The sequence below is a fragment of the Podarcis filfolensis genome (assembly GCF_964270895.1).
Source record: "Podarcis filfolensis genome assembly, chromosome: 11".
Classification (NCBI taxonomy): domain Eukaryota; kingdom Metazoa; phylum Chordata; class Lepidosauria; order Squamata; family Lacertidae; genus Podarcis; species Podarcis filfolensis.
Window position 1 is genome coordinate 60,836,663 of NC_139613.1, and position 25,725 is coordinate 60,862,387.

At 42.7% G+C, this 25,725-nt stretch overlaps 1 protein-coding gene across 1 annotated transcript; it reads left to right on the forward strand.

Moving 5' to 3' along the window:
* Positions 1 to 97: 97 nt before the first annotated feature.
* ABHD17B (abhydrolase domain containing 17B, depalmitoylase) lies at positions 98 to 24,115 on the forward strand. The gene is made up of 4 exons (XM_083577205.1): positions 98 to 204; positions 13,219 to 13,693; positions 18,638 to 18,817; positions 19,424 to 24,115. Exons 2-4 carry the CDS (start codon positions 13,227 to 13,229, stop codon positions 19,641 to 19,643), a joined length of 867 nt encoding a protein of 288 aa, XP_083433331.1. The 5' UTR covers positions 98 to 204; positions 13,219 to 13,226; the 3' UTR covers positions 19,644 to 24,115.
* Positions 24,116 to 25,725: the final 1,610 nt, after the last annotated feature.

Here is a 25,725-nt window from a genome sequence, read left to right on the forward strand (position 1 = left end):
GGGCGACGCGGAGGCGACGGCGCCGCTCCATTGGTCGCTGCTCGGGCTGCCTCGCTCTCCCCGCCGCTCCGGCCGGAGTCCAGCCTCGCCTCGCCCCAGCCCGGCCGACGGCCCTCCTCATCCCGACGCCGGGCGGCTCCCTGGGCTGCCCTGAGGGAGCGAGCGCGGCGCCCCGCCGGAGAGGCCCTGAGGCGGAGCTGCCAGGTGAGAGGCGGGGGGGTCTCGGGCCTGGCGGGGGGGGAGGTGCGCGCGCAGCCGAGACCCCCGCCGCCCCCTCGCGCCCCCCCTCGGAGAGACCCGGAGCCCACAAGGAGCGGCGCCCGCGCTCTCCCGGGGGGGGGCGTCGAACCCGGGAGAGGCAGAAGCGGGCCGGGGCCTCGTTAGCCCGCCAGGCGGCCGGTCTCGGCTTCCCCCTCGGGGCGGCCTCCATTGCTGCTCGGAGCGCGCCTTCCTGCCCGCTCTCCGCTCCAGGTCCCTTCTCTGCCCGGAGGGGTCTCAAGACTCGGCAGCCTGGAGCGGAATTTGAATGATGGCAGACTAGCAAACAAGCATCTTTTGCTGCTGAGGCTGTGAGAGTCCCCAAGTCTTGTGATGGTGCAAAGAGGTGCCAGTCTGGGATGCACACAATGTAGGATTTCAGCTGTTATGAATGGGCAGATTGTGTGCTTTTTTTTTTGCTTTTTTTAAACAGAAAGTGCTATAGTGTAGTTCTTTGGCATGTGAAAATGTCGAGTTGGGATTAGTTGCAGTATCATTCTGTTTCATTGATTTTTCTTGGTAACTTCATTCTTTCCTTGGGGAGAAAAACTTTGCTTACTTGAAACAGATCAGGTGTTCTTTAGGACTTTGAGCTAGACTTCTTGTGACAGAAATCAGGAAAATGTTTCTTAATATTACTTGCTGTTAATTTCTACAGGAAGCATGTGTGTTAGTTCCCAGTTGCAATATACAGTGGTACCTCGGGTTAAGTACTTAATTCGTTCCGGAGGTCCGTTCTTAACCTGAAACTGTCCTTAACCTGAAGCACCACTTTAGCTAATGGGGCTAAATGCTGCTGCCGCCGCCGCCGGAGCACGAATTCTGTTCCCATCCTGAAGCAAAGTTCTTAACCTGAGGTTCTATTTCTGGGTTAGCAGAGTCTGTAACCTGAAGGGTATGTAACCTGAGGTACCTCTGTACTTGCCATTTGGGGGCGGGGAGAGATAACTTTTTCCAGTTGTGGGTTTCAGAAAATCAAACATTCATATAATGCTAACTGGACTACTGCAATGCGCTCTACGCAGGGCTACCTTTGAAGGTGACACAGAAACTACAACTAATCTAGTATGTGGCAGCTAGACTGGGGACTGGGAGTGGCCGCCGAGACCATATAACACCAGTCCTGAAATACCTACTTTGGCTCCCTGTACGTTTCCGAGCACAATTCAAAGTGTTGGTGCTGACTTTTAAAGCCCTAAATGGCCTTGGCCCTGTATGTATCGTTCAGCCCAGATACTGAGGTCCAGCACCAAGGGCCTTCTGACAGTTCCCTCACAGAGAGAAGTGAAGCTACAGAGAACCAGGCAGAGGGTCTTATAGTGGCGCCCGCCCTGTGGAACGCCTTCCCATCAGATGGTCAACAAGATTAGTAACTATAAAGCCTTTAGAAGAAATCTGAAGGCAGCCCTGTATAGGGATGTTTTTTAACATTTAATGTTTTATTATGTTTTTATCTATGTTGGAAGCCATCTAGAGTGGCTGGGGCAACCCAGTCAAATGGGTGGGATACAAATAAAATTATTTATTTATTTATTTATTTATTTTCCCTTAAATTTGGTCCATCCACTGCTTGTCAATCTAGTAAGCTAAATTGTACACCATAGTTCCCACTCCACTGTTTATTTATTTAATAGTTCTATTTCATTCTTTTTGACAGGAATTGTCAAAGTAGCTTACATTTATAAAACCCAACAGATACACAAAAAAATCATGTGCTCGGAAATGCAGGAGCAAGTATCTGATATTTCTTCCCGTAGGGTAGTTGCTATAAGTTGGCTGGGAATGGGGAGTCTGGGGCCCAATCCACCTGGACCATGCCCTTACAATATCTTGCCTGCCTTTCTCACTCCCTTTCCACAGTTGGCCCTGTGGGATTAGGGGAGCAGGGTATAGTTCAGCGCATGTCTATGGTTTAAGATATTCTCATCCAGACATTCTTACTTTTACGCACCTTTTATAATACTTTACCCCAGACTACATTTGCTTTTTCAAAGTAGGACTCTTCTTTTATTTGACTTCTAAATCAGAGCTGCCCTAAATCTTTTGTTGAGTTTGTCCCAAACAACTACTGTTGGTAGCTATAACCTGTGTTCCTAATGTTGTATATTGATAATTGATTGATTGTAGGGCTTAAGAAACCTAGCTAAAAGGAAATAGTGCAGTGGGTAGAAGGAAATAATGTGCTAGCCGCTTTATTAAACCGTATGGAAATCTCAATATGGCAGATTCTGGTGTATTATTCTTATTGAAGAATACTCTTTAAAAGTAATATTACAGATTATGTTCATGTTTATTCTGCAAATGGTGCTAGGCAGAAGAAACATTTTGAAATTGGCCTTGTTAAGACTTGACTTCATCAGCTCCTAATGAAACTGAAGTTTAACAAAGATGCATGGAAACATTACATAAAATATGGCTTTGTCACCACTTTTGAGTTTCCCATTAACTTCTGCTGAACAGATCAAATAGAGATAACATCTCTGAACTTAAATGACATTAGGCAGGATAAAATTTCACTATTTATGGGCTGTCCTTTGCTGCTGCCGTGCTGGCTTCTAAAATGAATGGCAGAACACAACAGCTTTTCTCTGCTCTTGGATAGAATGGTTGGGGTGATTTATAATATAGAACACAACTACTTTTTAATATGATCATGAGACATCCAGAAAGTATAAAACAATACAGTTACATAAGAACAAGAATCATTTCCCAAATATAATTATAAATGAACCTCTTACGTACCTTAAGTATGTATTCAAACACAAAGAGAGTGGGTAATCTCATATACATTAAGTCTCATTTGAGACAAACTCACGCTCATCTCCTTCTCTGATCTTTCATATTTGTCAGTTTAAAATCCCTGTTCACAACAGTATGTTGTGGTGAACTGTAGAAAAATAGCCAATGCTATTCTCCATAACTGTGTTCGACCGGTGTTTCTGGATCACAACTAGGATTGTCCTCAGTATCAGCTGATGCTCTTGCTCTCGTTTTGAAAAGATACCCAGTGCTTCATTTTTTAGGGGAAAAGGGTGCCAGTACTCACCATGAAGTTATTACAGTAAGTACCACACTTTTAACATTTTGGGGAGGAAGGGTACCAGTACTGCGTACCCTTGAGTACCCCAGGGGAAAAAGCACTGAATATACCTATCCGTATTCCGCAAATTATTTTTTTATACTACTGTATACTGCACTAAAATGTTTAAATGTTTATTTGATTGTCCTTGAATCTTTCCACCACACTTGCCATCCTCTCTTGCCACACCCATGTGCCACTTTGAGAACCACTGTTCTATGCTATCCCCATCACTTTATTTCTCTGTATTTTCCATAACATATATATGTTATAATATATATTAGCTGATGTATAGTATGCTATTGCTTAACACTTGGCCAAATAATTCCTAGAAAGACTTCTGAGTAAGTGTATCAGTTTCTTTGAATGTAGCCCGTATAAATTGCTTCCTGTAGTCTGCCAGATAATTCCGTCATAAGAATTCCTATTCTGAGAGATTGTGTGCACCTTCAGAACTTTTGCTATGACTTCTAATCAGAACAAATTACAAATGGAGAACCAAGCAATCTTACAAAACCTACAATGAAAACAGGATCAGTAAAAAATACCACTGTCCCTCAGACCTTGTGGGGGGCTGGACTATATTGGGGGGGGGGTGAACGAATTCCTATGCCCCACAAATAACCCAGAGATGCATTTTAAATAAAATCACACATTCTACTCATGTAAAAGCACACTGATTCCCAGGCCGTCCGCGGGCCGGATTTAGAAGGCGAATGGGCTGGATCCGGCCCCCGGGCCTTAGTCTGCCTACCCATGCTCTAATGCCTGGGAGAATCAGGCTAGGCACCAGGCAAGCAACCTGGGGGGAACACATTCCAAAGTGAAGGTGCAGTTACTGTCAAGCCCTTTCTCTGGCCATCTGCCAGATTTGAAGGCACGGGGTGAAGTTTCTCTAGCAGTGGTGTCCAAACGTTTTTCAAAGAGAGCCAGATTTGATGAAGTGAAGGGCCCAAAGGGCCGCCCAAAGTTGTTAACCCTTTTTTAGGATTGAAATGTGTGTTTTTTAGGATTTTAGCCCAGGAAATAAACTGCCACAGGGGCCGGATTAAACCGACCAGTGGGCCGGATTAGGGCCCCCGAAACGGACTTTGGACATGCCTGCTCTGTAGAGATGATGCTGTGAATTGCAGAAACCCTTTAAGAGACACCTCAAACCATTTTTAATGAGCAAGTAGGATTAGTATATAATGTATAGATGCCTGGATGTGAACTTTATGCAGGTCTGAATTGCGGAGTACACTATCCACTTGGAACAGTGTCTTTCAGAGATGTGGAAAGGTGGAATTGGCTGAGGATCCATCACTGGACCTTTGTGGTGACACATAAACCTATCTGGAAACTTGTAATATTTCTTTCCCTGTTTGCAAGGAGCCTAAGCTCTATCTGGCGCTCTCCATTCCGCCTTGGGGTAGGCAAGAAAAACTTCAGCAGCGAACTCTCTATGGTTGGTTCCTCCGAGGGAATCATTAATCTCTGAGGAGAAAAAGCCTTTCATCCACGAAAGCAGTCTTCTGAAATTTTTTGAACTGAGGAAGGCCTCAGAACCAGAGAGGTGGTTCCCCCTACTCACTGCCACCTGTTCTGGTGAGAATCTTGGAGAATCACCCAAGGCTGTGTGCCTGCAGTCTCCTCCTCTGCAGCAACATTGCGAGGAGCAAGGCTGCCCTGCGGAGGCGAAATCGTCCTGCATGCAGATGCAGTTGAAGGGCAGGAATGCGACTTAGGACACAGCAGTCACAGCTCAAATCTCCCAGTTGGTGCTGAGACCGAAAGTGCAGAGAGTGGGAAAGCACTAGAGCAACAGCAATCGCATATCTAGGAGCTTTTGGGGTCTCCTGAAGAAATGCTGAGTTGCTGAAACAAAATGGCAGACAACAGAGCAAGCGGGTGGGGAACATGACGAGAATGAAATAGAAATGAAGAAGCTGGGAGGGAACAGCTAACAGGAAAACACAGTGAAAAAACTCATTCAGAATGATGATCTAGCAAACAGGATGAAGGAGAGGACTAGACAAGGGAAAATCCACAAAAAACAAGTGTTTCTTTCCACACACAGAGAGAGACACAAAGATGCAACCATCCCTTGCAGCAGGCAGGGTCAGTCTGGAGAAATGGGAGGGCTCCTACCCTCTGGAAAGGACATGGCAAGCTGAAGACCCTGCCTGTCTCCAGTCGGGAGGGTCATCCTATCAGGAATGGCACCCCCCTCCATCTGGTAAACATTGCCGTGCGCCAGCCAGATAGTGGAGATGTCAGTTGCCAAATGTGACAACAAGACATCTTCACTTGGTCACGGTTGGACCCGTGGCAGTCGTGAAACGCACCTGGTGCCTGGAGAATTTCGAACACTGTGCCTGGTACCTTCCCATCAGTGAGGATTTGTGGATTCTTTTTTTTTTAAAAAAATACATTTTTATTAGTTTTACGTAAAGTTATACACAATAACCGTAACCATTCCAAAACATGAAAATAAAAAAGGTTCTTTCGAACCTGCAGACCTCCTTCCCTCCCTCCATGGATTCCATTTCAAAAGGTTTATTCTTTTTTTCCTGCGTCTTTTACCGTTATCCATCTATTACATAATCATAGTAACCAAAGTTCATTTCACTTTACAAGTGTCATTGTATTCCTGCCAATGATTTCAACTGTCTAAAGTGGTCTTTTAAATATATTTAAAAATTATTCCAGTCTTTTAAGAATACTTGGTCTTCCTTGTTTCTGATTTCCCCGTCAGTCTCGCTATTTCTGCGTATTCCATCAGCTTGGCCTGCCACTCTTCTCTGGTCGGTACTTCTCCTTCTTTCAATCTCTGGGCTAGAAGCATCCTTGCTGCCGTTGTTGCATACATGAATGGTCTTTTATTTTGTTTTGGTAGTTCCTCATCTATTATACCTATCAAAAAAGCCTCTGTTTTTTTAACAAAAGTTTTCTTAAACATTTTCTTTTACTCATTATATATCATTTCCCAGAACACCTTTACCATTCCACAGGACCACCACATATGATAAAAGGTACCTTCTTTCCTTTTACATTTCCAGCACAAATTTGAGCTGGTTCTATACATTTTTGCAATTTTAATCGGAGTCAGATACCAACAGTACAGCATTTTCATATAGTTTTCTTTCAACGAACAGCAAGCTGTAAACTTCAATCCTCTTTCCATAACTTTTCCCATGATGAAAGTTGTAGATTATAACCAAAATCTCTTGCCCAATGTATCATCACCGATTTAACTTCTTCATCTTTACTAAACCATTCCAAAAGTAATTTATACATTTTTGAAAATAATTTCACATTATTTTCCAACAGATCCCTTTCAAACCTTGACATCTCTGTCAAAACCCTTTTTTTATCTACAGTGGTACCTCGGGTTACATATGCTTCAGGTTACAGACTCCGCTAACCCAGAAATAGTACCTCAGGTTAAGAACTTTGCTTCAGGATGAGAACAGAAATCATGCGGCGGCAGCAGGAGGCCCCATTAGCTAAAGTGGTACCTCAGGTTAAGAACTGTTTCAGGTTAAGCACGGACCTCTGAAACGAATTAAGTACTTAACCCGAGTTACCACTGTAATTTGAAAACATCATTTAATTGATGATATTGTAACCAATATGTTAATAACTTTCTAATGTCTTCAAAAAATTCCAATTTTAATTGGTCTTCCACTTCTATTAGCAATTCTTTGTAAGTTGCCTAACCACCTCTCATATTTATTTTTTAACCGATATTGTTTCTAATGGGGAGAGCCACCATGGTGTCCTCCACTCTAATAGATTTTAATACCTTTACCATACCTCGTAGATTGATTTTCTTATCACGTTCAGGAATCCCTTATGCACTCTTGTTTTTCCATACCATCAATATGTGTGCCACCCATACCTGTTATCATGACCTAACATGTCTAATATATCTGTATTTTTAACACTATCCAATCCCAAAGCCAGCATAGGCAGGACGCTTCATAATATAACTTCAAGCCTGGCAGGGAGAAGCCACCTCTTTCTTTAGAGTCTATCAACAACTTATATTTAATCCTTGGTTTTTTCTCATGCCAGATAAATTTAGATATCATTTTTTGCCATTCTTTAAAGTGGCCAGCCCTACTGATCACAGGTATTGATTGAAACAGAAATAACATTCTTGGTAGCACATTCATTTTTATAACTGATATCCTTCCCCAGAATGATAAATTCATCCTTCCCTACAGCTCTATTATTTATTTATTTATTTCCATGTAGGCATGTAATTGTCCTTAAAGATATTTATATTTTTTGTGGTTAATCACACCCCTAGGTATTTGACCTTCTTTTTTACACTTAATTCTGTGATCTGTTGTAGTAATTCTTAATAATAATAATAATAATAATAATTTATTATTTGTACCCCGCCCACTCTGGGTGGCTTCCATAGAAACAAAAAATACACTAAAATATCACAGATTAAAAACTTCCCTGAACAGGGCTGCCTTAAGATGTCTTCTGAATGTCAGGTAGTTATTTATCACTTTGACATCTGATGGGAGGGCGTTCCACAGGGCGGGTGCCACTACCGAGAAGGCCCTCTGCCTGGTTCCCTGTAGTTTTGCTTCTCGCAATGAGGGAACCGCCAGAAGGCCCTCGGCGCTGGACCTCAGCGTCCGGGCAGAACGATGGGGGTGGAGACGCTCCTTCAGGTATACTGGGCTGAGGCCGTTTAGGGCTTTAAAGGTCAAAACCAGCACTTTGAATTGTGCTCGGAAATGTACTGGGAGCCAATGTAGGTCTTTCAAGACCGGTGTTATGTGGTCTCGGCGGCCGCCCCCAGTCACCAGTCTAGCTGCCGCATTCTGGATTAGTTGTAGTTTCCGAGTCACCTTCAAAGGTAGCCCCACGTAGAGCGCATTGCAGTAGTCCAAGCGGGAGATAACTAGAGCATGCACCACTCTGGTAAGACAGTCTGCGGGCAGGTAGGGTCTCAGCCTGTGTACCAGATGGAGCTAGTAGACAGCTGCCCTGGACACAGAATTAACCTGTGCCTCCATGGACAGCTGTGAGTCCAAAATGACTCCCAGGCTGCGCACCTGGTCCTTCAGGGGCACAGTTGCCCCATTCAGGACCAGGGAGTACCCCCCACATGCCCGCCCCTTGTCCCCCAAAAAGAGTACTTCTGTCTTGTCAGGATTCAACCTCAATCCGTTAGCCACCTCAGACACTCACACAGGACCTTCACCGCCTTCACTGGTTCTGATTTGAAAGAGAGGTAGAGCTGGGTATCATCTGCATATTGATGGACACCCAGTCCAAACCCCCTGATGATCTCTCCCAGCGGCTTCATATAGATGTTAAAAAGCATGGGGGAGAGGACGGAACCCTGAGGCACCCCACAAGTGAGAGCCCAGGGGTCTGAACACTCATCCCCCACACCACTTTCTGAACACGGCCCAGGAGGAAGGAGCGAAACCACTGTATAACAGTGCCCCCAGCTCCCAGCCCCTCTAGACGGTCCAGAAGGATGTTATGGTCGATTGTATCAAAGGCCGCTGAGAGATCCAGCAGAACTAGGAAACAACTCTCACCTTTGTCCCTAGCTCGCCGGAGATCATCAACCAGCGCGACCAAGGCAGTTTCAGTCCCATGATGAGGCCTGAATCCCGATTGAAAGGGATCCAAATGATCCGCATCCTCCAGGCGTGCCTGGAGATGTTCAGCAACCACGCGCTCAATCACCTTGCCCAAGAATGGAAGATTTGAGATTGGGCGATAGTTGGCCATACTGGCCGGGTCTAAAGATGGTTTTTTAAGAAGCGGTTTAATGACCGCCTCTTTCAGCGGATCTGGGAATGTTCCCTCACACAGGGAAGCATTCACCACCCCACAGAGCCCATCGCCCAGCCCTTCCCGGCTTGCTTTTACAGTATTAGCCAGGATGGGCAAGGATCAAGGAGACAGGTGGTTGGTTGCACTCGTCCAAGCAGCCTGTCCACATCCTCGGGGGTAACGGATTGAAATTGATTCCATGCAACTTGACCAGACACAGCTCTAGCACTCTCCCGCCCCAGCCCTGCTCCCATGGTGGTGTCTAGCTCCTTCCGAATGTGAGTGATTTTATCTGCAAAAAACTTTGCAAAATCGTTGCAGGAGATCTTGGGGTCTTTACAAGGCCCCGCTGGTAAAGGTGGTTCCGTTAAATTGCGAACCACCTGAAAGAGTCTCCTGCTGCTATTTTCTGCAGATGCAATAGAGGCGGCGAAGGAAGTCTTCTTCGCCGTCGCTATCGCCACTTGGTAGGCTCGACGTTGAGCTCTAACCTGTGTCCGGTCAGATTCAGAGTGAGTTTTCTGCCACCGACGCTCTAGCCGTCTCAGCGATTGTTTCATCGCCCTCAGCTCCGAAGAAAACCACGGGGCTGTCCGGGCTCCATGCAATCGGAGAGGGCGCTTCGGAGCCAGACAGTCGATAGCTCTGGTTAACTCCACATTCCAGCGGGCCACCAGGGAATCAGCTGAAAGGCCATCAACATGGGATAAAGCATCCCCTACCACTCTCCGGAAACCATTTGGATCCATTAAGTGGCGGGGGCGGACCATCCAAATTGGTCCCACCTCCCTGCAGAGGGGAAGGGTCGCGGAGAAGTCCAGTTGCACCAGGAAGTGATCTGACCATGGCACTTCTTTTGTTTCACTTTTACTTAGTGTCAGATCACCCACGCCACTAGAGGTGAACACCAGGTCTAAGGCATGTCCATGACTATGAGTTGGGCCAAACTTATTCAGGGACAGCCCCATGGAGGCCATGCTTTCCACGAAGTCCCAAGTAGCCCCTTGTAAGGTCGTGTCGGCATGGATGTTAAAATCCCCTAGGACAACCAAACTAGGTGTCTCCAGGAGAAAATCCGCCACGACCTGAAGCAGCTCGGACAGGGAATCCTTGGTGCTGCGGGGAGGTCGGTACACCAAAAGGAATCCTGTACTGCCCCTATTGCCAAACTTCCAGAACATGCACTCAGAAAACTGGATCTTCCCAGTAGGACGCCCGGTGCAAGCTAGTGACTTCCTAAAAATCACTGCAACCCCCCTCCCCGCCCACATGACCTGGGTTGCTGTGCGTAAGAGAAACCTGGTGGGCAAGCAGCGGCAAGGACAGGCCCATCTGCTTCCTCCAACCAGGTCTCTGTCACACATGCCAGGTCAAATCCTCCATCCACAATCAGGTCGTGGATGGCAGTGGTTTTATTCATCTTTGACCTGGCATTACACAGCAACACCTTCCGGTCATGTGGGTTTCCCCTGTTGATTCCAGTATCCATCCGGTCAAGGCCAGACCCGGAGGCAGGGATAGTCTTCAAACAACGACTAAACCTGCCTCCTCGGTAATGACATAGTCTGGTCTTAGCATAACTCCGCCTCCTGCCCATGATCACCGAGATCGGATGTCCCAGTGCTTCTCCCCCTGTGGAACGTGTCCCAGCCATCGTGTTGGCCGGGGCCCCACTCCCAGGCAGCCCTGATCCCGCCCCTTAAAACAAAACACAAACTATACAGAACCAGTTACAGATAGGTAGCCGTGTTGGTCTGCCATAGTCAAAACAAAAAAAAAAAATTTCTTCCAGTAGCACCTTAAAGACCAACTAAGTTAGTTCTTGGTATGAGCTTTCGTGTGCATGCACACTTCTTCAGATACACATGTATCTGTATCTGAAGAAGTGTGCATGCACACGAAAGCTCATACCAAGAACTAACTTAGTTGGTCTTTAAGGTGCTACTGGAAGAAAAAAATTTTTTTTGTTTTATACAGAACCAATAAAACAACAACAACAAAAAAAGGAACAGAACAATTATACTAAAATTAATCCCCAACCAAATATCCATCCCACCCACCCACCCCCAACAAAGGAAAAAAGGGAAAAAACAAATAAAAATTTAAATTGCCACCGACTGCTTGAGGACATTTTAAAGCACATTAACCACCTGGAACAGGGAAGCAATGGCAGAACAATTCCCACACTTCCCCAAAAGTTTGTTCCAAATAAGGGCCTGGGCCACGCCCCCTGGGCCAGTTGGAGAAGGCCCTGGAAGGGAGCAGGCCCTGCAGTCCTCACCCAGCCGATGGGTGAGGACAGTAGATTATACTGTCATATTTTTCACCAAAATATTGTTTTTTATTTTATTAAGCTTAAAACCAGCAACTTGTTGAAACTCCTGAATCTTTTCTAATACCTTTGGTACACTTACCAAAGGTTCCTCCCCTGTTATTACAAGGTCATCTGCAAAGGCTTTCAGTTTGTATTCTCTATTCCCCACCGTAATTCCTTTTACTCCATCATCTGCTCTTATGTTCCTTGCTAGGATTTGTGGATTCAAACAGTAATCAAGCACTGGCATTGGAAGAAGCTGGTATTGTTAGTGGTTCTTGTAAGCCCTTTTAGGCTGAAGAGCTGGATAGAAAGTTTGCATCAGTACAAAGAAACTTCTCGTTCTGAGCTTTCCCCAGATCAGGTTTGTGGGGTTTGATCATGTCATGAATCCAAAGTGAGTGTCTTCTGTTATTTTTGTGGCCATTGAGCACACTCATTTGTTGACAGGTGGCACCCCTTTAAAAATGGTTTAATAGGTTAATTATCCCGTTTTGCATCTATAGCATAACATATTGTATGGGATTTCAGTTTGAGCTTTTTAATTTGGTTTTCAAATTATCAAGATAAGGTGTTTTTTGGTGTGTGTTTTGAGACTCTTACTTGAAAAAGTGTATAGTTCCTTCCAGATGCATTATCATCTCCAAACTTGATTTACTATGCTCCATTCTTGACTGTTCATCAGTTAAAATAATTCTTGGAAAAGCCGAATTGTACTGTATGCAGAAGAGCCACCTGGACTGTGAAACAGCAATATCTTTAGAGCAGGGACAGGGAATCTGTGGCCTTCCAGGTGTTGTCTGATTACCGCTCTCTTGACCAATGTCCATGCTGTCTGGTAATGATGGGAGTTAGAGTACAACATCTGGAAAGCCGCAGGTTCCCCATTTCCTGCTTCAGAGAGAAAGAAGATCTGTTAGGAAGTTGCCTAATTGGTTTCAACCTGACTATTTTTTCTTAACTTGGATGCAACAAACAGAGCTGCTTAACAGATGCCTAAAACCATTCTATTGACGAACTTGAATTATTTATCCTAATATTGCTTTTGAAATAACTAAAATATATCACTTAGAATTTGAACTGCTTTAAAAATTACCAACTTAAGAGTTCATAGGAAGCACTGTTAATAGTAGGTAAGTCCTTTATTTAACATGCTCCTATTTCTTAATAAAAACAGAAAGAGGGTAATTTCTGCAGTGGTATACTAATAGTAAAATTCTCTTCCTGGACAAATTATCCTGGCATTGACATTCCTTCCAACGTATACGCTGATGTTACTCTATATGCTTTCTTTTCTTACCTGACTGTATAGACTTGTATGTTGGCTTTTTATTTTTGTAAACAGCTTTCAATAAAACTTTAAGTTGAAGAAATGTGTATACATTTCTTAAATAAGTATCTAGCCTTGTTTGATATTACTGGCTTCTCAGAAAGATATAAGCACTGACCAAGTGCTAACCTATAACAACCTAACATTTGCCTAACATTGAAAAAGAAAAATAGAATGACAAGTCTTTAAACGAGAATCAGTTGGGTGATAGCATACTTCACAATGGACCCATTGAAAAATGGACTTAAATTAGTAATGTTTGCTGGTTTTGGTGGCTAATTCTTGGTTTGATGGAACTTAGCATGTTTAGCTTAGATGTGAAAAGTTTTTTTGTTCTGCAAATGTAGACAGGCAAATGAATCCCTGGTCTGTTAGTGTTTGATAACATGCATGTATGGGAATCTTACTAGAAGCTCACACTTTTCTCTCTTATTTCAGATTGGAAGATGAATAATCTTTCGTTTAGTGAACTGTGCTGCCTATTCTGTTGTCCACCATGTCCAGGAAAGATTGCTTCCAAACTGGCATTTTTGCCCCCAGATCCTACATACACACTGATGTGTGATGAAAGTGGGAGTCGCTGGACTCTACATCTTTCTGAACGAGCAGACTGGCAATATTCCTCTAGAGAAAAAGATGCCATTGAATGTTTTATGACTAGAACCAGCAAAGGTAACAGGATTGCCTGCATGTTTGTGCGTTGTTCCCCTAATGCCAAGTATACTTTGCTCTTCTCGCACGGGAATGCTGTTGACCTGGGCCAAATGAGCAGCTTCTACATAGGACTTGGTTCACGGATTAACTGCAACATATTTTCATATGATTATTCTGGATATGGAGCAAGTTCTGGAAAACCAACTGAGAAGAATTTATATGCTGACATCGATGCTGCTTGGGTAGCTCTTAGAACAAGGTAAATAGAAATGCATTATTTGTATGTGTATATGCATATGTATTTATGTTTAATTTGGATAAATGTTTCCATTTAATCAGGTGAGCTTTGTACATCAGTAGTCTGTCCCATATTTTGCCCTTTCACCTATCAGGAAGAGAGAGAGAATAATACTAATTCATTAAATAGCAAAGAAAAATAACAGTTTATATTGGCAGAGCCCATAGCAAATGGATTAGTTATTTAGTAATTTTACATCAGGAAGGAGAGCCAAGTGAGAGTCTTCTTGCTCAAATTCTTACTGCTGATTCATCTGTTTAGAAAATATATATTTCTGTTCTGAAACTGAACTATTTCAGTCCAGTGGAGATTGAGTGTTTGAATGCTTCCTTATTTCAGAAAAGAATCTGAAGATATGTAGAGTCTGCATATTAAGAACTGGAATTCTAGCCAGCTTTCTTTCTGGCTTGCATACCTATAGCCATTCATTTGTGTTTACCAACACTGGGGGTCCTTTTCTAAACAAATGGCTCTGAATTCTTAAAAGGCAACTTTTCAGTCCAGCTGACTTTAAGCAAGTCTTGCAAATCTTAGGTTTCCTGTTCGCCGCCATCTTTCCATTCACTTACATTTACATACATCTGTGTATACAATCAGACACAAGCACACCTACTAATTTTCTGATAAATTCCAATTTATCTCCTCCCCACTTTCTTCTTGTAATTGTGGCTGTCGCTCCTCACTCTTCAAGGATGGAGGAGACACTTGTTTCTCCATGATGTGAGCACTCTGCAGCTGGGTGTACAGCCTCTCTGACCAGGAAGGGTTAAGCTGTGCGTGTGTCACACGTTCCAGGCTGGAAACAGCACTTTTGAAAGACAAAATAGAGTTTGTGGAGACTAGGACATGTTATTTACCTTGGACCAATTGCTATTGGCCCTAGTAAGTAGTGAATTGCTTCTTCAACTGTCACTGCAAGAAACAGGCAACATTTGTGAAAACCTGAAACTCAAATCTCTCAAATGTCTACTGAAGTTAGATATTGTTTAAAAGTTGAACAACTAAGGGTGCTTTCTGATCAAATAGTTAAGATTTCTTTAATATGAGGAGGCTGTTGTTTGTCCTTCATTTAAAGGAAATATACATTTAGACTGGTTGATATTTCTGAGGCATTGTGCAGAGATTAACTACTTTCTGCATTCATTATCTACAGGTGAATTTTTAAGACCTTTCTACTGCCAGGTATTTATCCTCTGCAGTGATCTAACATTTTAATTACTTGAAAATAAATTTAAGAGTAGGAAGAAGCTTTTAGGCTTGGTTCTGCTCTACCTTCTAACCTTTTTTCCACCTGGTAGAACATTTGCATTTTAAATACTTGCATATATAGAGATTTATGAGTAAAAATAGAACTATATTTTTATTGTATAGGTTTCTGCATAAAATAGTGTAGAAAAAATGTGCAAATTGTATATTTTGCTAAGATTTGTGCAGCTTTTTTGTGTTCTGATACTTACTAGGAACTGGTCATGCACGTATTGACTAGAAGTGTGTAGGTAAAACTGGATGTTAAGTGAAAGGATCTGGTAGTTGCACAGATACTGCAAAACATTCCCTGTCCTACAAGTTCCTGGGAGTCTTTCTCAGAAACCTTTTGAATTCATATGGCTCCAAACATTTAGGGAGTGATTCAGTGTCGTGTGAGTGGGTGTCAGCTCCTCTATTGAGACTTCTCCTGTCTGCCTTTCCCTGTCCCCGTGGGACCACCCATAACAGATTGGGGAGGGCTTGAGGGGGAGAAGAAGCTGAACGTCTGGTTGCACAAGTAGATTTCCTTTGCACAAGAGAATGAACATCACTGAGTGTCACCTTAAGAGATTTATTTTATAGCAATAAGGGCTAGTTTTTGATAGTCATGAGTAACACATATATGGTAGTTGAGTGGTGGTATTAAAACAACTTGATAATGAGGCAAGACAGGCATTTTTTGGGAGGGTTTCCTATCATTGGTAAATTCAAATTTGGAAGTGAGACTTAAATTTGAACAGAGAAAGTGATAGTTGTGGTATGCAAGTATATTAAGTTTGTTACAAAAGTAGAACATTACTGAGGATTCTGTGTTGTGGTAGTCAAAGATCCTAAGCTTAAAAGCTGCATATTGAAAGCTTTGGGTATGGTTCCAAAGTTACAAGCCTGCCTCCCCAACTCCACCATTATTCACCTGCCGTTTTTCTTTTTACCCTAAGATTTATATGCCTGCCAAAATAATTATACCAAAGAACATTCACAATATGCAATCATATAGGTTGTGAGGCTAACACCAACATTTTCTTTATTGTTTCCTCCTTTCTAATATGGAGCTAGGAAATAGAAGAGAGAATGGAAAAAATCTCTTCATCCTAAAATTGTTTCCTAAACATTTTTAATGATTCATTATCTACAGTCTGGCTGCCCATAACTTTTATAATAAATGGTATTGTCAATATACTGTAGGCAGTGCCATGAGCCCCTTGATTATAGAAGTCTGCCATTTTAGCCAGTCGACATTAAATTAGTATCGCTCTTTCAAAGACCTAAGCACAAGCTATTCAAAATCATATTGCTGTAATTTAACTGGTGTGTACTCTGCACCAACTGCCGTGTTCTAATTTTAATTTTATGTAATAATCATTCTCTCCATATTGTGTATGTTCAGGCATGAGTACTGCTGCATAAAACAGCACCTCTCATTCATGCAAGGGGGTATTGGTAGCCTTGGGGTACCCCAGGGTTTGCCAAAGTACAATTTCTTGCCTTTGGAGAAAATTAGTTGATGCTGTAAAACACCCACACACACCCTTGCTGCTGTATTTTATTAATGATTGGTTTTAAGTATTGTACCGTACTGGCCCAAATATAAGCCCCACCTGCAAATAAGCCCCACCTTTAAAATTCAAGGCTTATTTGCGGGTGTGGCCCGCCTCCCAGCACTACCGCCCTGAACGGGGGTAGCTGGCGCTGAGCGCCCCTCTCCCCAAGCCGGCACCGATGCTCGATTTTGAGTGTGCTGTGCACCCGCCTCCTGGCACTACCGCCCTGGGCGGAGGGGGAGCAGCTGGTGCCGGCACTTGCTTCCGAGTGCGCTGCGTGCCTGCCTCCCGGCTCTACCACCCTGAATGGGGGGCAGCCAGCGCCCTGTTCCCCAAGCCAGTGCTTTGTTCCAAGTGCGCTGCGTTCCCACCTCCCAGCTCTACCGCCCTGAAAACTTAGTGTTCTATGGCCAGTGAACAGTTAGTTTGCAGGTGGTGATGGAATAGAAAACTGGGTGGATAGGAGAATGAAGTACCACGCAGAAGGGATGACTGGCTGCTGGCATGGCCAGTGAACAAGAGCTCTCCAAACTGCCATATTTTGCTGCCGATCCCACCAGTGTATCCTGCTTTCTAGCTTTGTTTCATGTTTGATACAATGAGTGCCTATTGGGTTTGAGTTGGTTGCAGTATGAAGGAAAAATGTTTTCTGTGTCTAAAAGGAGCAATTGGAGAGTAACTGGAAGGTTTGAGTCCCTCTTAGTTTCTTGTCCAACTTCACAAGAGACACCACGCTAACAGTAAGTGTTAGCACTTGTATAGTGAATTCAGGTGTTCAGAATGTTTCACATGGGCTCCCTAGTTGTAATCCTAACGACCCTACAAGATGGCTTTCCTCAACCTGGTGCCTGCCTCCAGGTGCTTTGGATTGCAGCTCCCTCCAGCCACATTGCCAATGGGGTTGGTGAAGCTCAGAGAGGGAGGACCTTCCGCAGCATGAAGGTTCATGGGGAACCTTCTAGAGGGGTCCTGGCAATGGTGGGTGCAGTCAGAGGCGAAAGTGGGTGGACTCTTAACCTTGTTACAGTTGGCTACATTTCAGTCAAGCAAAAATCAGGTTTCTGTGCACACATTATCACAGTTGAAGGTCAAGGTTTTTGCTAGGCAGAAGCACTTGCAGAGATCCCAAAGCAGGCCAGTAAAGGGGGTCACCCAGAGGGAGTCCTGAGAGTCAGATAGAGAAGCCTGGAGGTCCACTGTGGAATTTGCTCCCACAAGATGTGGTAGTGTCCATTAACGTGGACAGCTTTAAAAGAGACTTCCACAAATTTGCCTAATCCTATGTTTTGCCTCCCCTGTCAGAGGCAGCTCTCTACGTACCAGTTGCTGGCAATAACAAGTCAAGAGCTGTTGCGCTCCTGTGTTCTCTGCAGGCTTCCCATAGGCATCTAATTGTCCAGTGTAAGAACAGGATGCCAGACTAGATGGGCCTTTGGCCTGATCCAGAACAGCTCTGGTACATTTCCCCTTCTTCCTTTCTCACAGTTGATTCCAGCGGCATAGCAGAATGGCTTGACTTCCTTCAGTTCAATAGTAGCCTGCTGTGTGGCATTGAAGGGGAGCAACACTGGGAAGTATTTAAGGGGTTCTCTGTAGCCTGGATACAGCCACTTGTAATATTTCTTCATAGAAATGTATTTGCCTGCCTTTTTATTACCTTCCCCTTCTGGCACACCCTCCAAGATAGGTAATAAGGCTTGGATATGGTTTTGGTTGCCCTTTTTAGACTAGTTTAGAAAATGCGTGTTTGTAAATAGTTTTTATTCCTGAATTTGAGAAAGAAATACAGACACTTCTGCCATGCAAGTAGTGAATGCCACTTTTATACAGTATGTGCGGGCTATTTTTAAAAAGGAGCAGCATCTGCTGCATTTATTGGGTCTCAGAAGTATAATGTTTTACCTACACCTTTAAAAAACCCCTATTTTTTAAAGCAATTAATTTTATCACAAATTGCAGTATTTGCAGAAATCAAGTTATTTCCTGCCAAGTTTGTTACACTTGATGAAAGAAGGGAAAATGATTTATGCTTTGGAGTTTGTATGAGTTTTCTGAAGTGAACATTTGTATATTCAGTAATTTTACTCATGGAATAACGTGCTACTTACTTTTTCAGGTACGGAATCCGCCCTGAAAATGTGATTATATATGGACAAAGTATAGGAACGGTGCCATCTGTGGATCTTGCTGCTCGTTATGAAAGTGCTGCTGTAATTCTTCATTCTCCTCTGACCTCTGGAATGCGTGTAGCTTTTCCTGATACCAAGAAGACCTACTGCTTTGATGCATTTCCAAAGTAAGCTGTAGTATTTTCATACAGTTAGATGAACCATCTAGTAAGCACTTCGTAAACAATGAGTAGGGAAGTCACTAAGCTTAAAATAAAGAAGCCTTAATCAGTTCAAAGCTGCTTGATTTTGATTTTTGCTGTGAATGAGACTGTTTAAAATGTTGTGGTTAAAACAATCCCCCCCCCCCCCCCCGTCGTCAAACTGGTAACTTCCATATGAATACTTAATACTTTCTAGTATGCCTCAACAGTCTCTCTGTTGGCATTGTGTCAGTTAAATAAGGCACACTTCAGATAAACAAAGAATTCAAAGCTAACAGGTGATAGCCAATATCCGCTAGGGTGGAGGGGCTTACCCTTCCTCTCAAGACCCTGCACTCCCCACATCTGCTCTGGAGGGACCACCAACATGCTGGATCAGATTTGGCAGGCATACAGGCAGCTGCCAGGGGGCTTGGAAGGGGGTGCCTCAGTCTTCTCACCAAAGCCCACCCCCCTCACAGGCAGGCCCAGCTGGATATTGCCCAGTGTGCATCAACAAATGTTCCAAGGATGGCTGTTTGTGAAGTTGTATACCTTTGCATACTGATTTGTTTTTTTGTGTTCCTATAGCATTGACAAGATCTCTAAAATTACATCCCCGGTGTTAATAATCCATGGGACTGAAGATGAAGTGATTGACTTTTCACATGGCCTAGCATTATTTGAGCGCTGCCAAAGACCCGTTGAGCCACTGTGGGTAGAAGGGGCAGGACACAATGATGTTGAGCTTTATGGACAGTACCTTGAAAGATTAAAACAGTTTGTATCACAGGAACTGGTGAATTTGTAAATTGCTTTATATATTATTTGCTGTTGAATTTCATAGCAGAACTGTAGATCTTTATAGCCACAGCATAAAACCTGATGGTTTTGTTTTCAAATTGGGTCAGTTGCCTTCAAGCGTGTACAGGTAATGATTTGTAAACCTAATTAATGAAGATTTTAATACCAGTATTAGCTGGAACAGTGGATGTTGGGGACAAGCTTGTGTAGTTCATCTATTTTTTGCAAGTTTTCTTAGACTAATACATAAGTCAATTTGAAAGTTTTTCTTAAGATGTACAAAAACCATAGAAAGGAAGGAAAATTTTAATTATGTAAAATCAAATGCTGTAAAAGTGTTGCCAAATGCTTTAGCATATCAAACAAGTTTATATACAATATTTTTAAAACATCTCAAACTGTACTGTGATCTACTCTGTTGCACAGGTATAATTGAAGCAGTTGTAAAGTATAAATAGGCATTATATTTGAAGGAATAGGAAAAAAGAAAAACAACCACTGGAATTTACAGGCCCTATTATATAGGGAGCAAGTCAAAACATGTGTTTTATTATCTTTCATGTCTTGTTCTCAATGTTTTTCTCTTTTCCTAAGTGACTAATGGCCAAAAATGCTTATTTAGCCATTTGTGTTGCTCTGCAAAACAAAGGCACAAAATTGTGATTTTTAGAACTACCCCTGTTAACAGGATACATATTAAAGCAACTAAATGCAGTGGTTTCTCTTAAATCGGTATGAAATATGAATATCATTGTAAGTGGCCATTTTGAAAATCATCATGTAAAGAAACAGAACTTGGATAATAATAAACTAATATTTCTCTAACTTTTTTGTACTGGCAAACATGCAAAGTTGCAGTTGTCATTTCAGATTTGATTTGAATGTTTGTAAGTGTAGGACTAATTGTTTCAATTATTATGAAAAACCTACTAATGTACTCCTATATAGTGAAATGAATGTTGACAACTCATAGTAAAATAAGTTGCCTTTCCCTTGAAATTTTTTTGCTTGAATAAAATATAAAATAGACCTAAAATGTAGCCTAATTTGTAAACAAAGTAATACTCAAATACACACTGTGCTTCTCATTTTAAAGCCTTACATAGTTTACTTGTTCAGCTCGTTTTTGTGATTGTCTGGGGAAAATGTATTCTGTATTGTGAATGCCTAGATTCTGATATGTTTAACTTAAATAACAGAAATTCCACACATTTGATACTGAGCTTTTCCTGCAAAGCATAAACAGCAAAGTTCCTGACATAGCACAATTCCCTATGTGACTAAAACATCTTGCCAAAATCTGCTGCTTCCATTATCTTGACCTCTTTCTCCAGCTCTTTGCTATTTTCATAATCCATTTCTACTTGAGAGAGTCAGCTTGTCTCAGTATACACTTTGCTTAAATGAAGTCATGCTAGCTTTTAATTAAAGCTTAGAGTAGCTTTAATGTTTTCATAAATGAAGGAGTGGACATATTAAGCATACAGGGTAAATGATTTATGGCTTGTCACAGTGCGTAGCAAATATGCTGAAGTTACTGGTTGGATTCAGAGGTGTATCCTATTGGTCCGTCCTACTGTATATAAACAAACATCATGCAATATAGTAACACGTTTTGCACCCCGCCCAATAAACAGAACAAATTATGCCATGATCTCCGTCCTTGCTGCAGGCAGTCCCCCTGTTCCACCTGCATCGCACTGAAGTTGTCCCTTGACTATGTGGAGGAGAGTCAGTTGCAGCAGGTGGGGGGGGGGGCTAAGCAAGCAGACAGCATCTATGAACTGACCTGGAGTTGTGCTAGTTGAGTTAAAAACTTTCTGCTGTTGCTAATTGAAAGAACACACACTCTGTGCTTAAGACTTTATAGATGCCATTATGATTCTGTTTGTTAAATAAGTTGAGACCACAAATTAGAAATGTATGCACTAGCGTAGCATCATACTCTTTGAGGTAGTTTGACTCGACATAATGTTAAGTGCCTATGTAAATTTTGGCTTACAATACTGCAAAATATGCATACATTCATATTAGTTTGGCCTTTGAAAGTGTTTCACTGAACTTACTGGAGCTGTTGTATACTGTGAAAGTTGAGTTTTTGTAGCTTGATAAGGGAGTACGCGGGTGGCGCTGTGGGTTAAACCACAGAGCCTAGGGCTTGCTGATCAGAAGGTCGGCGGTTCAAATCCCCGCGACAGGGTAAGCTCCCGTTGCTCAGTCCCAGCTCCTGCCCACCTAGCAGTTCAAAAGCACATCCAAGTGCAAGTAGATAAATAGGTACCGCTCCGGCGGGAAGGTAAACGGCGTTTCCGTGCGCTGCTCTGGTTCTCCAGAAGCGGCTTAGTTATGCTGGCCACATGACCCAGAAGCTGTATGCTGGCTCCCATGGCCTATAGAGCAAGATCAGCACGCAACCCGAGAGTTGTCTGCGACTGGACCGAACGGTCGGGGTACCTTTACCTTTTTAACTTTACAGGTATCTCTTTACTCCTCTGCACTAGTGAAATCAAAATGTTTAGTTGTTATACTTTACTGAAAGCAGAAATCTATTTAGTCATCAAACTCCAGCTTCACTCCTGTGTATTGTTTAAACATTCAGTAGTTCTAAAGAAGCTCTGCTAAATTTTCTTCTATCTGGTCACTTTGTCAGAAATCCATCCCTCAAACATCATTCCTCAAATTGTTTTTATCCAGATGCCCTGTTTTGACATGAGGGGGCAATTGGCTCAATTAATTGCTGAGAGAAAGCTTAACAGTTGACTTTCACCTCATATTAGTACAAGACATATAAGACTGTGTTCTTTGTTTTCTGTTTGTCTGTCCTGTATGATTCAAAACCTTAATAGTTTTTCACATGAAAAGCTGCTCCAATAAAACTCAACTTAATTCCAAAGTACACCATCACAGAAACTTACATTTATTCTAGGGGTTGTTTTATTTTTTTTAATGAAGTAAAATCAGGGCAGCGATATAGGTGGCCATATAATAGCTGTTAGAGCTAACCGGGGTTGGTAACTTAACTTAGTTAGTCTACATGTGAAATCCACATTTGTCTTTGGGTAAAGCAGCTTGTAAATCCATGGTAGGATTACAGTTGTATTATTAATATATAACTTATAGTTGTGTAGGAAGCTAACTTTTATTATGTCCACACTATCCCACATTTCTGATTGTAGCTGTGAAGAATGTGGGAGAATTTACCTCACTGTATAGCTTGATGCTACAACCAGCCACCCCCCTGGTTGGCGCTGCCTTACAGTGACTTGACCAGTGGCGGCTATGTGCCATTGTCCTCTCCTGTCCATCCTGGAGGGTGTTGTGGGCAAAATGATCCATTTTTATCGGCTAGTAAAGAGGCAGGCTGCAGCCTCTGGATGTGGTTGGCCAGCAGATAGTAATTATTAGTGTGAAAAAGCATTAATATACTTCTCCCCCCCTTTTATATTTAGAGAAGTATGATGTGCTTTGCCATGCCAGGACTAATTCCTAATGATTTAACAAACTTGGGTCATGCCCAACATATTAGCTGTGGAAACACTGATGCAACCTAGTAATCTAGACATAGACTACCATAATATATACCTTTTGAAAATACTGGAAATAAGTTCAAATTTGCTTATGCTTAGTTAGAATCAAATTAGACTACTCAAAACACATTTTGCACAAGGCATTGGGGAGGGGATGGGATTGGGGTTGGGCTTTTGGTCAAGAGTGGTAAGTATGGCTTCTAAAAATGTATTTACAGTAGAGCTCTGCATGGGCATTAAAGCCAAGCCCTGTCACCCAGCATACACTCCATAGTTCCAAGTAAGGCTTGATGCTCATTCTGTACTGATACTTTTTAAATATATACAGTATAGGGCTGATAGTGGCAACTGGGATAACTTTTGCAAATGATCACTGCATCTTTTCACTGTCAAGTGAAAGGGTAGTGGCCAGAAAAAGCTTGTCATCTTTATTTTAGAATTGGTGCTAAAAAGCAGTATGAACTACAGACTAGGAGATTCATTTCATTCCTGTGCATTATAAGCTTGGCAACTCTTGATGTTCATGATTTTGGGGGAATGAAGGTGGTTGAGTTGGATCCTATAGCCTGAGAGCAAAATGGGCACATGATGTGTGACTTCAGGCTGAGCACTACCTCAAACTGGTCTGGTTACTTAGGGATATTTGAGACCCTCACAATTGAAAGTGTGCTTCGAATACAATTATGGAAGTGTTGCTTTGGTAAAGAGGTTAATCTAATGTTTCTACAGGCAATGCAAGGAATTATCTGAAATGGAAACTATTTGCATTGACTTAAATCTAAACCACGTTAATGCTACTAATGTTTGCTTTGTGTTATTTCTCTTCTCTTAAAATTCGGTTTATCTAAAGTTGGGTCTAAGCTTTACCCACTGTTAACTGTTTAAACATTCTGCTGATTATTGTACATGAAGACAACTCAAAGACAACACAAATAAAGCCTATCTTTTGACTGTTTCATTGTTTCAACATTTTTGTTGTGATTCTTTACAGCTTTACAGAAACTGATTGGAGCAAATGTTCATGAGATCATACATTTATTGTATATGAGCCAGTGGATGCTAAAGGTGTATTAGTACAAACATTATTTAGAATATGAAGATGGGTTTGGTTTTTGCTACCTAGGAATTAGCAAATCATTTCATACCTGTAATATATAAAGTCTATACAAAAAAATACCCTTTGCCCCTCTGTCGTGGAAGCATATTAGTATAGTATAAGTACCCTACGCCATGGCTGCTATAAGGTTGTATATGTCAGAGATGAGTAGACTCTGGCCCTCCAGACAACAGACTATGATTTGCATCATTAGTGATCATTTGCCACATGGGCTGGGGCTGAGGAGCACTGAGGAGTCCAACAGTATAGGGAGGACCACAGGTTTCTCATTCCTATTATCTGTAGTTGAAATCTATTTTTGCAGGAATTAGCTCACTTGCAACATAGAAACGCAGGTGACGCTGTGGTCTAAACCACCGAGCCTCTTGTGCTTGCCAATCACAAGATCAGCGGTTTGAATCCACGTGACGGGGTGAGCTCCTGTTGCTGTGTCCCAGCTTCTGCCAACCTAGCAGTTCAAAAGCATACCAGTTCAAGTAGATAAGTACTGCTGCAGCAGGAAGGTAAATGGTGTTTCTGTGCACTCTGGCACTCATCATGGTGTCCTGTTGTGCCAGACGTGGGTTAGTCATGCTGGCCACCTGACCCGGAAGGCTGTCTGTGGACAAATGCCAGCTCCCTTGGCCTGAAAGCAGAGATGAGCACCATCCTGCATAGTCGAATTTGACTGGACATACCATACTTTTCTGTGTATAAGACAAGGTTTTTTTATTTAAAAATTATGTTAAAAATTGGGGGTCATCTTATACACGGATAGTGCATGGGAGGGATGTGGGATTGGTTGCTGCCTGTGAGCCGTAGATTGTCAGCTGGTATTTGGTGTGTTATTGGTGGCTGCGGCAAGTGCTGATGTTGATTGGCTGTCGCTGCGGCACTAGGACGGGCGAATGGCAGCTTCTGCTGGCGTGGGGACAGACGATAGGTGTGTTTTGGGAAGCGTGCGAGTGGCACCGTAGGTCAGGTGGGTGAGCTATTTTCGCCAATCCCCCCTAAAATAAGCTCAACAACCCTGGGGCACCCCCCCTCAAAAAGCTGAACAACTCAGGGAAATCTCCCCCCATTTTAAAAATTGTGTGTCTCCCAAAATAGGGGGCATGTTATACACAGAAAAATACAGTAACTGTCCAGTGGTCCTTTACCTTGCAACATCCACTTGTTTTTTAGCCAATGATCCCCAGCCACCATGGCTAACAAATAAGAACTCTGGGAATTGTAGTTTAGCGAGTTGCAGTCTAGCAGCATCTGGAGGGCTACAGGTTCACTATGTCTAAGCTGCCCCAAGCACAGGATGTAGAAGCAAGGTGATCTGGGAGAATATACTGAAGATCACATGTATACAAGATCGGTTGTTTTCTAATCCATCTTCCCTCATGCTGCCAAGAGTGGTGAATTAAAGTTTACATTATTTTTATCCCATGAGTTTTCACATCAGCTGCTTTCTGAAC